Genomic DNA, 14,061 nt, shown 5'->3' with positions numbered 1-14,061 from the left:
ATTACTTGACCATTCTTCAGAGATGGCTGAATAATTAAAAAATGATTTTCAAATAAAAGGTGCCAAAATTCATTAGATGAATCATTTGAAATGAATATTCTGAACAGCTCTAGCTTCTCCCTATATCCCAAACCACATACATTTCCCAAAAACTCAGTTTAAAAGAACTTAAAAAATCCTAGACTTTAAAAAAAAAAACACAACACATTTTATTTTTTTGGTACCAGAGCAGATAGGAAGTTTCTGAGCTACTCTAGAAAGATGAGTGAATTAGGGCTATTATGGATGCAATGAACATTTCATTTTATTTCCTATTCTGTTTTACATGGGTTACCATTAAATATAAACTCTCCTGGCATTTTGCAGGCAATAAAAAGAGGCAATAAAATTGTTCCTTTCTGCAAATTGTCCACTTGTACTATTTTTTAACCAAGCATGCCTGCTTCAAATAAGCTTAAACCACTGTGATGCCAAAGAGAGCTGACAATTGGTTCAAATAGATTCAATGTACTAGTGTACCTGTGTGAACAATTCAAGCAATGAATTTAACCCTTCATTGTATTTATGAATTGTCCTCAAATAAATCAAAGGTTTTAAGAATTTGTCTTTCAATATTGAAAATATTTAACATGTTATGAACATACTAGAGCTTTGGATTGTTTTGCAGAAGTATTCTGTTATATACTCAGAGTCAGAATTCTTTGTTCATACTGTTCAATGGTCACCCAAATCACATGGTATTATCTCTGTTTTCTGATTGGAGGTACTCTTATAAACTACCACTGCTTTCAACTAAAAAATAATTTCCTTTTATCATGAAACACATTTTATTTCTTGATTAAATTAATCTTGGTTTACAGAGGTTCATATGAACAAGAGTTTGACCAAATATTTATTTGTGAAGAGTGAATAATAAGGGGACATAGATTAGACATGGGCAAAACTTTTCAGACTAAATTTTTTGCTAAGAAAATGCATATTCAGGTCAACCAAAACATTTTGCGTGGAATGTACCCAATTATGTTGGCCAAATATAAAATACAATTCTGAAAAAGTCAAAACATGCTGTTTTGACATTGTCTGAATAAAATGTTTCAAATTGAAACTACTTTTCATTTCAAATTTGTTTTTTTTATAAAGATAAAACACCCTCAAACAATATGTTCTGTTCAACCTGAAATAATGTTTGATATTTTTGTTTCACAGAAAAATTTAAATGTTTTGGGTGGACCCCAAATTATTTTTTTATTCCAGTCAGTTAACTGAAAAATGAGTTATTCATTCAGCTCTTGTATGAATACACCAAACCCAGTTCTCATTATGTTTTATATTGTTTGATTAACACTACTGGTAAAAGTCAAAGGAATTAACATAAGCTTTGGAAAGAGTGCTGCTTTGGCTATAAATTCAGCCTAGTTATGTTTTTAAAACTGCTGAAGTATGGATAAACGAGAAGTGACTAAGCACTAAGACCATATAAATATAGTTATGAGCTGAATGAATCCTTGTTATCAGTTGAATTAGAACCTTGTTCAAACTCATGTACGCAAGTCTCCCATTTAAGATGTCTGTAAAACACTCTTATGGGGCCATATCTAAAATAAAGTCTAACAGAATCTACCCAGAAACTAGCACCAGGTGAATAAGGTTTGGGTTTTGTGACCAGGTGTGTATAGGTATGGGTGTGTGACAAAACACACAGAAACTGAGAACAGACAAGAACAGAGACAGATGGGGAAAGCAAGAAAGCCAAGCAGAAGCCTGTGAGACCAGTGTGATGCTGGAGAAAGCTAGAGAGAGAGAGCTTTCTGGTCTGTTGCCTAAAGAGGCTTGGGATTCTAATCAAAGAAACTACTCCTTTGTTGTTGGTTCCCTTTGTGTTTGGAGACACAGGACTTCACACATTCCTTGTAAATAAACAAGACTACATTAAAGAAAATATCAGACTCCATCAATTTCTGCTTCCAACTGGAGCATCCCAGAGCCCTAAACTTTGACTAGTAGTTGTTCTGGTCAAAAAGGGGCAACAGTATTGTTAAAAGTTTAAGAAAATATGGTAGGTAAACATACAGTTGATTATTTATAAAATTAAGTCTTAAGTTAAAGGCAACCACTTTATTTAGGAGAGCCTATAGGAAGTAGACAAAAGGCAGGAAGCTATGCTGAAAAACACAACTAACTAATGAGTGAGAAGTGAACCTCACATTGTGAATTATTTTTTAAATATTGTATAAATATTCTTAATCTAAATGCTAAAACCTAGTTAACATGCTCCTGTATAATTAATACATATTATGGTTTATTAAATATATATGACATACTGCAAGGGAGTTAAATTTGCATTTCTTGACTTTTTAAAAAATGTTAACTATAAATTTAATTTTTATTAAATTTTCCTAATTTTATGAAAAACAAACTGAAGAAAATAAGCATATTTGCACCTAAATCACGTAGAGCCTAGGAGTGCCACAAAATTGCAGATCTAAATTCTGGAGCCCCTGAACTCCTGGTCATGGAACACGTCTACAGCTCCAAGCACTAAAATGATTTGACTAAAATGAGCAATAACAAACAACCTTTTTAATATGGGTTGATCAACCAAATGCTCTTTATCTGATTTGGCTACAAAGCCAAAATTATCATGCTGTAAATATTTGGGAAGACTAGGGATACAAAGACTACCAGGATTTCAATCCTGCAGACACTTAAGCTCCTGCCTATCTTTACTCATATGAGTAAAATTCTGTTGTGCTTAAGTAATTCTGTTGATTATGAACAAAAGGGAATTGACTCCATCTCCTCTGGTTGTGTGGGCTCTGCACTTTAAAAGCAGTACAAGGAAGCATGACAGGTCTCATATGCCCACTCCCTTTCTCAAGAATATATATAAAAAAAAAGGCGTGGGTGGAGAGAAGGTTGAGAGATGGCCCTAATTTTGATCCTCAATATACTAATGTACTCCAAGTTGGCCTTTCTCCTGCCACTAAACTGAAGTGTAAGGGTCCATGGTCATCTCTTCCCCATCAGTCTTGGCGGGGGGATGTGGGGCATGCCCCCTCTCAACTGCATGGCTGTCCAACAAAGCTTAAAGGGGAATTAGTGCTTGCAGGGCCAAGCGACAAGCAGTCTGTGAGGCTCTGGGCAGGGCTGAGTGACTAACAGTATATGAAGCTCTGCTCCTTTCTCCCCCCACCACAAGCGGGGCTGAGCCACAGGCAATCTTAAAGGGGGTCTGGCACTCAGAGTAGGGCAGAAAAATTCACAATCTTTTGCCTGGCCTCCTGGCTCAGGCAAACAAATGCAGGCCTCTTGGCCTAAGGTGGGTAGGTGGCCACTCAAGAGGAGGGCAGCTGCAAGGGGATTTCCTATGACCACCTTGCAGTGTGCCTATGTCTCGTGGGGATCCTCCATCTCCCCAAGGTATATGACCAGTGGCAGTCCCAGTAGCAAATCCATGCTCCTGTCAGTTGGCTGACCTGACAATCCTCGGCGCTGCAGAGCTTGTCCTCAGGCATTGGGGCTCAGCAACGGATGGGACACATCTGTGTCCCAACTCCCCTCCAACTGAGCTGCAGGGCCCCCCTTTTACTCTTTCTGTCCCTGTCCTCCCCGCCACCCATCAGTCTCGGCTACATGAGTAAATAGATGGCTGAACAGTACCATTCTCACTAATGCGGGATCCAGTTTCCCTGGACTGCTTATCATTCTTACCTTGTTTTTATTCATGTATACTCAACACACTAGTGTGATTTAGGGAATCAAGCCATTCAAGTGATATTTCTTTATTCCCTGGAGGAATCCACAACGGTCTGCTCTCACATAATGTCACTGATCCTCATCAGCAAAACAAGAGAACTGCCAAAGTAAATGATGTTTTGTTTAAACAAGAGTATTAAAAATAAAATTTAAAGAAAGCAGTTAGATTACATATAAAAGTTTAGAGTTTTGATGACTACTACAGATAATAAGGTATAAAAAAGAAAAATGACATCTAATAAAGTTTCAGTTTATTCTAAGATAACCTGATTTCAATAGCTGCTTGAATGTTTTCGTTTAGACATGGGCACATGTTAGCAGTGTCTGAATGGAGCGAATCAATGTTTCCTGGAAAACCTCATTACTGTCTTGCAGACGCTTTTCTTTAAAAATCCTTTAACCTTGGCATCTATTTGCCTAAGTAAATACATTTTGTATAATTATAGTAGGAGAGATGTTCAGAATCTGTTCTGCCAGTGAAACGTACATGTGTATTTGTGTGCATGGAATTTGGAGTGATAGAGAATATAGACAGACCTGCTACACGGTGCACTCTTTAATCAAGAATCCACTTCCATTTCCATGAATACAGATTTTGTTCAGATATTACACTTCTAAAATTATTTCCTGATTCATTTTCAGTGAAGACAGTGTTACAAGAAAAAGCCTACTAGTGCCATCCTCAAGCATTCAAAATCATGAGATTTTAAAAATAACCAACTTGTGATTCCTTTTACTTACCTTCTGATTTTTGAGCCTTTTTAGGCCATATTCTCAAGGTTTACTATACAACCATGAGGCCCATACATTGGTTTTTTGTTTTTTGTTTTTTAATGAAAGATTAGACTCAGGTATTCACCTGACTCCAGGAGTTGGGGCTTAAAAATACCTAATATAATGAGACTCCACAAAAAATCTCATATTAGCAACACTAATATAGCAATATAACACTACACTCAGTTTCAATATTTTAAATAAGTGTTAACGTGCTTCAGGAGAGTTAAAAAAGAGGACAAATTTGCAGGATCCAAACCACAGTGAGACTGAAAAGAAAAAGAAAAAAAAAAAAGAAAAAAACTCAGCAGAGAAAGGGAGACAGAAAAGTTGTAAAAAAATGAATACAGGATTTTACCTGCAGGTCCCACACTTATGTGAGCCTAAATTTCAGAAGTGGGTGGGGACTGGTTTGCCACATTTGTGATTGCTGGTAACTGTACCCCCAAGGCTCCGCACCACCTCTGCCTCTTCCCCAAAGCCCCACCCTCTACCCCACCTCTTTCCTCAAAGCCCCTGCCCCCCCATTACTCGCTCCTCTTTCCCCCTCCCCACATTGCTTGCTAGATCATCCCAAGGAGCCTGCCTGCAGGTAGGAGGTAGCCCTGCCTGGTGTGGGTTAATGACCCAGTGCCTGTCCCCACCCCGCGGTAACCAAACTTTTGGTCTGGGTGCCATTTAGGTTTGCCAGGTCCCCAAAAACAAGGCACCTTGCAACCCAAACCAGCACCCAAATGTAGAAACCAAAAATCAGACTGCCCGGGTAAAAAACAGACAGGTGGCATCCCCAGACAAGGTGAGACTGTTCTACCCTAATAGGTAGTACAGGTTTCCCTTAGCTAGGAGTTCTTAAAATCAATAGTCTTTTAAAAATAAATAGCTTTGTGGATTCAAACTAATTTTTCAGACCTCCATAATACTTTGGTAGTTTTGTAAACCCTTGAACATTGCACATTTGCTTACCTCTAATTTCTCACTGCACAAATCTTTTATTTCTTCCGATTTTTCCCCCACATCAAATATAACCATCTATTTTCAGCACAGCAATACAGTAGAATATAATTTTGTGAAATTTATCCATCAAATCTGAACACAGTAAATGTCATCAGCTCTTAGCTATTCAAAAAATGTTATGCAATTTTCACTGAATTGTATAAATAATTTAATTAAAATAATGTGGTTAGGAAGATAAGAGTCCTAGGAAAATATATATTGTTGTTGAGTGGCTGATTTATTTAGACTGGCCAATTGACAAAGACATTTTAATTAAAGTAAATGGTATAGACAAATGGAAACATTGGGAAAATTAACTACTGCATATTCTACTTATCTGCTTAAGACATTTTCCATTTCAGCCCCTTATATTATAATGTAATTTAATATGACCTTTATTTTTCTATTTACATTTTACTGGTATTTCCATCTTTTTCCTCTCAGTTCAACCCATTACTTACACAAAATATAGAATAATGAAATAGCATGAAGAGAAAGATGGGAGGGTAGTAAGGAGACTTCAGGTATAGCATGGACACTAGCCATGCCATTAATTCAGGAGGCTCAAAGGGAAATAAGTAAGTGTGACTCCATTTTCGGATAAAAATTTGTAGAAAAGTTTATTATAGGTCCCCATGCTTGATACTTCTGCATCTACAAGGGCCCACAGGAGAGCTTCACTTGTGTGTGCTGTATCCTCCTTCATAGTACAACCAAACTCTGTCCTGTGTACCACAAATGCCTAACTACTTCACCCACTGGCACGTGCCCATCAACTCTGTACATGGGAATTGCCAGGCCCTTCTGCAGAGCCCAGCGGCAACTCAAGATGGCAACAAGCAGCAGCTGATTCCCAGATTTGTTGCCTTCTCAGATTTCCCAGCACTTGGAGCTGCCTGGAGCAGCCAGTGTCCAAAGAGGCTGCCACTCATCTGTGGCTTTTTTGTTGTTGCTTAAATTCCCTTTAGTGTTAAGCAGCAGCATGTCCCCCCTCTGGCTCCTATGCCAAAGCACGGCCAGGCAGCTCTGCATGCTGCCCCATCCACAGGCGCTGCTCCTGCAGCTCCCATTGGCTATGGTTCCCAGACAATGGGAGCTGCAGGGGCAGCACTTGGGGCAGGGCAATGTGCAGACCCCTTGGCTGCCCCTATGCTTCAGAGCTGGAGAGGGGACATTGCTTCCTGGGCACATGTGGAGCTGGGCAAGCCCCAGACCCCACTCCCCAGCGGGAGCTCGAGGGATGGATTAAAACATCTGAAGGGCCAGATGTAGCCCCCAGGCCATAGTGTGCCCACCCTTGTTTTACTTGGATTCCTGCTCTGTTCCTTCTCAACCTCTTTCACTCCCCAGGCCACCAGTACTACTGCCTTATGGCTCCAGCCACCACTTCCTCCTTCTTGCCTCCATGTCCTGGCTTTTTGCCCCCTCTCACACACACTGCAGTTTTCTGGGGGTGACTACCTGGCCTGCACCCAGGTCTTCTACCCTCCCTGGTCACTGTCCCTCCACTCCACAGAGTATGGGTGCTCTTTGGGTTAAGCATTTCCATTTCCCCCGTCCTTTGGGCCAGCCCAGTTTAGGGTTACCACCTTTGAAATAAAGTGTGTGTGTGTGTGTGGGGCGGGGGGGACGGACGACAAAAACAAAAAACCCAGCACAGCACCCTCACAAGGCAAGCCCACAAGTGGCACCACAACTCCAAACACAAGGCAACTCTGCAAACCTGTCCCTTCAACAGCCACTTATAGTATCTAGAAAGATAACACATATAGATAAAATTAAGTAAGAACATGATGCTATCAAACTGTGGAAGTGGGAACACTGCAGCATCAGTAGCTGGACACAGAAACTTTTAATATTAGCTAACCCCGTGTATTGTGATCATACAAATCTTAAGAGCCATGTAATCTGGCAGAGTAAATTTTTTCCTCTGGCAACTGCCAAATCCATTAAAAAAACAAACCCACCCAGGGTGGTCACATACCAGACAGGTGGTAACCCTAGCCCTTTGTGCCCACTTTGAGCAAAGGCGGGGTTGGAGCGTCTCTGTCAAAGGCAGGGACTGGAGGAGACATATCCCATGGAGGACAGTGGTGCAGCTGACAGCCCTCAAGCCACAGGAAGTGTGTGTGTGTGTGTGTGTGTGTGGGGAGGTTAAACGGTGGGGCTGATGCCTGGGTTATTGAGGCCTATTGCCCGCTGATGTAAATTACTCCTGGCAGGAAAGCGGGCGGGAGGAGCGAGAACTCCTCTCCGCCCCGTGCAATGCCGCGAGCTGTCACCGGGGGTGCTGCTGAGCAGCTGCAGCTGGGCTTGGTAAGCAGCGGCTCAGGGAGCCCCGGCTGGCGGGACCCGCTCGAAGCGGCTCCTGGGGCTGCAGAAGAACCCGTCAGAGGCAGCAGCCCCCGCCTTTCCCCCGCCATCAGGGGCCTGATTGAGGCACCTGGGTGCATACAGGGCCGGGGGACACGTTTCCCCCTCATAGTCAAGCATACACGTGCGTAGCCCCCCTCGCCTGGGGGGCCAGGGGGAAAGCTTCCGATGCCGCCAGCCCGGTGCGGCAGGGCTGGGTAGGGAGCCCGAGCCCGGCGGGGAAGCGCTTGCCTGGGGAACCTGCCCTCAGAGGACGGGGAGCAGCGGCGCCTGCAGCCGGCGGAAGGGTGAAGTTAAAGCGGGCGTGTGGACGCCCCGTCCGCGGAGAGCCGAGGGGCGAGCTCCACGCAGGCCAGCCGGGCTGCTCAGCCCGAAGGCGAGCCTAGTTCTCCGGGCGGCGCCCGGCTTCTCCTCCTGCTCTAGGAGCCGCCGCCACCGCCCGCGGAGCTGGGACGCGGCTGCCGGGGGCGGGGCGGGAGTCAATGCCTGGTCCAAGCCCTGCTGCGCTCGCCGTTCAGAGAGGAATACTCCAGCTGCATGGGAGGAAATGAACGTGGCGGGGAAGCAGCCGCCTCCAGCTCCGCTTGAGCGCCCGGCCAGCCTCCTCGTCCCCACCTGGGCAAGTACACGGCGGTCTCTTTCTCCCCTCTCCCTCCTTCGCGCTGCGGGCTCACCCCGCCCAGTCCCGAGAGCAACTCTGGGTCCCCATGTCCCCTGCCTGCCCTTAACCGGGCAGCGGTGAGCGATCCTGTCTCGGGAGCGCCGGTCTGCCCGCCTGTTTCCCCGGCGGCTTCTAGGGGGGCTTTAACTTCTGGGCATGGCAGGACGCGTTTGTGAGAGGCGCGAGGCTAAGAGGGCAGCGAAGCCAGGGGGAGTCGGTGGACGAGACGTAGGAGGGTTTGCCGGCTTCGCTCTGCCTTTGCAGTCGGTGCGTGGAGCTGCAGTGTAAACCGCGGCATCGGGAGCCGGCTGCCCGCTTAGGGTTGTGCAGCTGCGGCAAAGCGCGGCGCGGGGTCGCTTAGGTGCAGAGTGATTGTTGTTCGGTAATCATCATAAAAAGTTCCCGTGGGAAACTGGCCGCTACGCGTTGTGTCTCTTTCAGGTGAGCTGTTCTCTGCTGCTGTGAAAGGTGCGTGTATCTCTCTCATCTGACTATACACGCACAAATACATCTTCCCAAGCGGGAGTTTCACTCTTCATCGGAGCTGCCTTACCTTTAGTTCACTTACAGCTCCTGCTCTCACTGATAGTCGAGGGGGAGTAATTTATACCCTCTCCAAATACAAGAAACTTTCATTGCATTACAGCTACACAAACTAAAGCTGGAATGCTCTTTTTGTTAAATGTTCCTAAAAGGTTGGCTGAGTTTAGTCCTGTTCCTTTACGCTGCACCTTTGGCTTTTGAGGGTTAACTTTAAAGCCAGATATGTGTCTATGTACAAGAATCAGCTGCCAAGCTGCTATTGTATTAAGTACTTTGTTTTCAATAACAGTATGTAGCTGTGTACATATTCTCTATGACCATTGGCTTAAGTTAGAACACAGTGTAAAAAGTTACTTTTTTCACTGCTTCCTTATGAAGTGTTGGAAAGTAGGAAAATCACTAATAGATTTGCCAGGAATGATGGATGCTATATGGTCTGGAAGAACACAGCCTAAATAAATAGCTACTGAATGCTTTGCGGTATGGATCATTGTATCTATATTATCCTTCGTTAGATCAGTTGCTAAACTACATTGCAAGACCACACACTTTAAAGTCCTACCAATATAATATTTCAATAAGACCTAACTTTCCTCAAGAGAATGTCAACTTTTTAAAAATAATTCAGTTGTGTGTTTCATCCTAGTTATAATAATCATTCAAATGCTGCTAATACAGTTGCAATTCCATACTAACAAAAATGGAATCTTCTAATATATTTAACAATAAAGGTGCATTAGGAAGGGTAACTGATTCAGGGAGTTGGAAAAACTTGCCACTTTGACTGCATATTCTAAAAATGATTTTTAAATGATGCCCTCTGATGGTTGTTCATACGTTTCTCTAATTTAATAAATGAAGGCAATCTGATATCATTGACAAGAAAATCTTTGTATTTAATAAACATTTTAATTTATTGACATGCCATTTTTCAGAGGACATAACTGAAATTATGATTGTCATTGTAAGTGTAGTTGCTACATTTTTAATCAACGGTGAGAAATCAATACATAAAACTGGTTATTAGTATTACGTTATATCTCACTTTCCCCTGTTTAAATAATTGGAATTGATTATTTGTATGGCTTATAATGACTTACCAATCTTCACACATCTTTTAAGAAGCTTTTAGAGAAGCTAAAGTTAAATAGTATCAATTTCTTGCCCATACTTTCTCTATAGTATTACTCCCAGGCAACTGGATAAAGGTTGATTAAATTTATTGTCATAGGATAAATAAACACTGATATCTGTTGTGAAATTCTGTAATTTTAAAAAGCGGAAGGAAAATCACAGATATACGTGTGTGTGTGTATACACAATGTGCTTTAGTTATGCTAAGGTTATTAGTGATAGCCAAGTCAAGCTGGTCTAATCTTTGGAAATTTGCTTTAATATTTAACCAGTATATGTGATTCTCTCTGACTTTAGCATTTATATGATGTATAGCTTGTATTCTGTGTGCTTAAAACTTTCTGAATGTGTCTCAATATGTGTGTATTGTATTATAGAATTTACTTTTTCAAAGGGATATACAAGTACATACCCTTATTTTAAACACAGTGTTCAATATAAAAAGGATGGGGGTTGTTGTAATGGTTAATGTGTTAAACATTCACTAGCAAATGATAGTCTTAAATGTAGCAGATTCTGTATTGGGTTTAAGACATGTTATTCCACTGCTTTTAGTTTTAAAGCCCAGTTCTTAAACTGTGAATAATCTGTACCACAATTATCTTAAAACCTTAGCTGCTGTGTAGGTTGAAAACTAATGCACAGTAATTTGGAGTATTTCAGTGTTAAAGGTGAAGGTTGCTCACTACCATTCAATCAAAAGCCACAATTAGTCTTCCCTTGTAGATATATATTATGCCTGAAACAGTAAGGGCTGAAATTTCCCACTGACTTTAGTTGGAGCAGCATTGGTCCCTGGACAGTTGTACAAAAATGTCATCTTTTGTATTGAATATTTATTGCAGGATTTTTTTGTCAATATGAGGGACTAAAAGACTTGCTGCCACATAGAAGGGAAGGGCAAAACATCTGTGGATTTCAGTGGGTTTAAGGATTTGGATCCTAAGCCCCAGAACATTATCATAGATTGAAAGCAAGAATTATATACTTTGACAAGTTGCCTTTATTAAAAAGTATTTTTCTTAAAAATTAAAAGCAGCATTGCAAAATAAGACTTTTTTAAAGATTAACAAAATATGCATTTTAGTAATTTAGACTGAAAAATACCAATGTGGATGCTTGGCATTAGGTATTTACACACCTTCATAAAAGGGACCTGCTTTTCAGAGGTGGAGAGGGGACACAAATTTCACCAATGTCAGTGGGAGCAGTAGGTTTACAGCACCTCTGAAAATCAAGACATGTGAATGCAGATGGAGATGCCTGACTTAATAAACCTTTACAGTAATATGCCTTAATTACAATTAGTAAACATTTGCAAAAATTGGATATGTCTTATATCAGTCTAATGGAAATGTGTTTTAATGAATATGAAGGTGCAGTGTACTGATGGTATAGTTCATGCATAATCTATTAAGAAATAAGGAAATATTAAAGTTACTATTTGACTATTAAATACTGCCAAACACATGGCACCACTTCATTACCAGAATCCAAAGCCCTTTTAGCACAGAAAGAGCATGTGTGTATATTGGTTTTCCACAAAACGACACATCATTGCTCCATGAAATGCAGGGTTCAAAGTTATAATCAAATGTAATTTTGAATGGAGTCTCAATAGCTTCTTGAAGTAATTTCTAATGTTTGTAATCTTTGGTTTGTTATCCAGCTGAGTTTCAATTAGCATATGGTTTTCTGTCATTGTTGTAAACTTACAGAAGCACAATTCTACTTCTGCATATAACTTGCCTTCTGCCTTTCTCTCAAAAGAAAATACATGTATTCAGATGGCCAAACCCATTAGGAATGTTACAATGTATATTCCATGTTTTTTAATGAGTTTTATATGATCAAGCTGTTATTGATTAGTATGTATCAAGCACTTTGTTTTTAATAACAGTATTAGTTCAGTGTGCTTCGCCTGAAGGGAAAAGAAAAATTAATGACTTTTTATTACTGGTATGCTAATTTAAAGTTTAAAAATAAGCAGAGGAATTAAAATGTATGCATCATCTGTATGAATCTCCGTCCCTAGTACAGTATTTTTAGATACATAAGTAACTTTAGAGAGACTAGTTATGTATGTTCTATTTCAGTCCTAGAGTTTTGGTGACTAATGTGCATGGAAGCAATGGAAAATCTCACAACTAACCTCTTACTTTTTAATCCTTTTATCTGAAGTGATGAAAAAAGTCTTAAGGAAAGTAACCAGGGTTGTCATTTTCTCCCCCCCCCCTCCTTTTTTATAAACTTGTTTGTTTTGGCATCTATGATCCGGGAGGAGATTCTATTGTGTAAATGAGAGACCAAAAATGAAAAACAAATTCAGGTGATTAAAATCTTATTTTGACTCAGATTTAGATGAATGTAGATTTTTCAATTGTTCAACTTATTTAGCAGATCTCTGGTGCCCAATTATTAGCTGATGCAAATTGTTAAAACTTCATTGGAGTATTTGGATCTGACACAACTTACACCAAGTGAAGATCATCCAAAATTATAACAGAATCATCCAAAGCACAGGACTTGGTGTGATGGAGGACTCCAACTACGCAGTCATCTTTTGGGAAAATAATAAAACGGCATAGACTATCCAACAAGTTTTTGGGATATAGTGGAGACCACTATTTTTTTTTTTTTATTACAGAAGGGAGAGAAAGCAATTAGGGGAGAGGCTCTTCTGGATTTGGTTCTGACAAACAGGGAGGAACTAGTTGAGAATTTGAAGGTGGCAGGCAGGCTGGGTGAAAATGATCATGAAATGATAAGAGTTCATGATTCTATGGAATGGTAGGAGGGAAAACAGCAGAATAAAGACAATGGACTTCAAGAAGGGAAAGTTTAGCAAATTCAGAGAATCGGTAGGTAAGATTTGTGGGAAGCAAGCCTGAGGGGAAAAAAAGAGTTCAGGAGAATAGGCAGTTTTTTAAAGAGATATTACTAAGGGCACAAGAGCAAAAACATGTAGGGACAAAATTAGAAAGGCTAAGGCAGAAAAAGAGGGTAACCTAGCTAAAGATATAAAGGGTAACAAGAGAAGCAAGAGGAAGACTGGGGACAGGGTAGGCCTATTACTAAATGAGGAGTGAAAGATGACAGAAAATGCAACAATGGCCAAAGTGTCAAATGCCTTTTTTACTTTGTTTTCACCAAAAAAGTTAGCAGTGTTCAGACGCCTAACAGAGTGAACATCAATGGAGTAGGATCTAAAGCTAAACTAGGAAAGTGACATGTTAAGAATTATTTAAACAAGTTAAATGCCTTCTAATCAGCAGGGCCTGATGAAATATGTCCTAGAATATCTAAGCAACTGGCTGAAAAGTTCTCTGAGCCATTAGCAATGTATCTTTGAGAACTCCTGGAAAACAGGAGAGATCCCAGAGGACTGGAAAAGGGCAAATATAGTATCTCTCTGTAAAAAGGGGAATAAGAACAACCCAGAGAATTCTAGACCATTAAGTTTAACTTCAACACCCAGGAAAATAATGGGGAAAAATTAATCAATTAATCAATTTGTAAGCACTTAGAAGATAAGATAATAAAAACAGTCAACATGGATTTGTCAAGAACAAATCATGTCAAACCAACCTATTGTCCATCTTTGACAGAGTAACAAGCCTTGTGGATAGTGGGGAAGCAGTAGATGTGATGTACCTAGACTTTAGTAGGGCTTTTGATACTGTCTCACATGGCCTTCTCATAAACAAACTAGAGAAATATAGCCTAGGTCAGTGGTTTTCAACTTGTGGTCCGTGGACCTCTGGAGTATAAATATGCCTAAGATTTCCAAAGGGGTCATACCTCCATTAGAAATTTTGTTGAAGTCC

At 40.8% G+C, this 14,061-nt stretch overlaps 1 protein-coding gene across 1 annotated transcript in view; it reads left to right on the top strand.

The window, feature by feature from the left end:
* Positions 1 to 8,291: 8,291 nt before the first annotated feature.
* Positions 8,292 to 14,061, top strand: part of SNTG2 (syntrophin gamma 2) — a 529,846-nt gene continuing 524,076 nt past the window's right edge. Inside the window, exon 1 of the mRNA XM_073336143.1 lies at positions 8,292 to 8,515. Coding sequence (XP_073192244.1) covers positions 8,444 to 8,515 — 72 coding nt within the window. The 5' untranslated portion in view covers positions 8,292 to 8,443. The remainder of the gene's footprint in view (positions 8,516 to 14,061) is intronic.

The sequence above is a fragment of the Lepidochelys kempii genome, chromosome 3 (assembly GCF_965140265.1).
Source record: "Lepidochelys kempii isolate rLepKem1 chromosome 3, rLepKem1.hap2, whole genome shotgun sequence".
Taxonomy (NCBI): domain Eukaryota; kingdom Metazoa; phylum Chordata; order Testudines; family Cheloniidae; genus Lepidochelys; species Lepidochelys kempii.
Note: the sequence above shows the minus strand (reverse complement) of the source record. Positions and strands in the feature narration are given on the sequence as shown.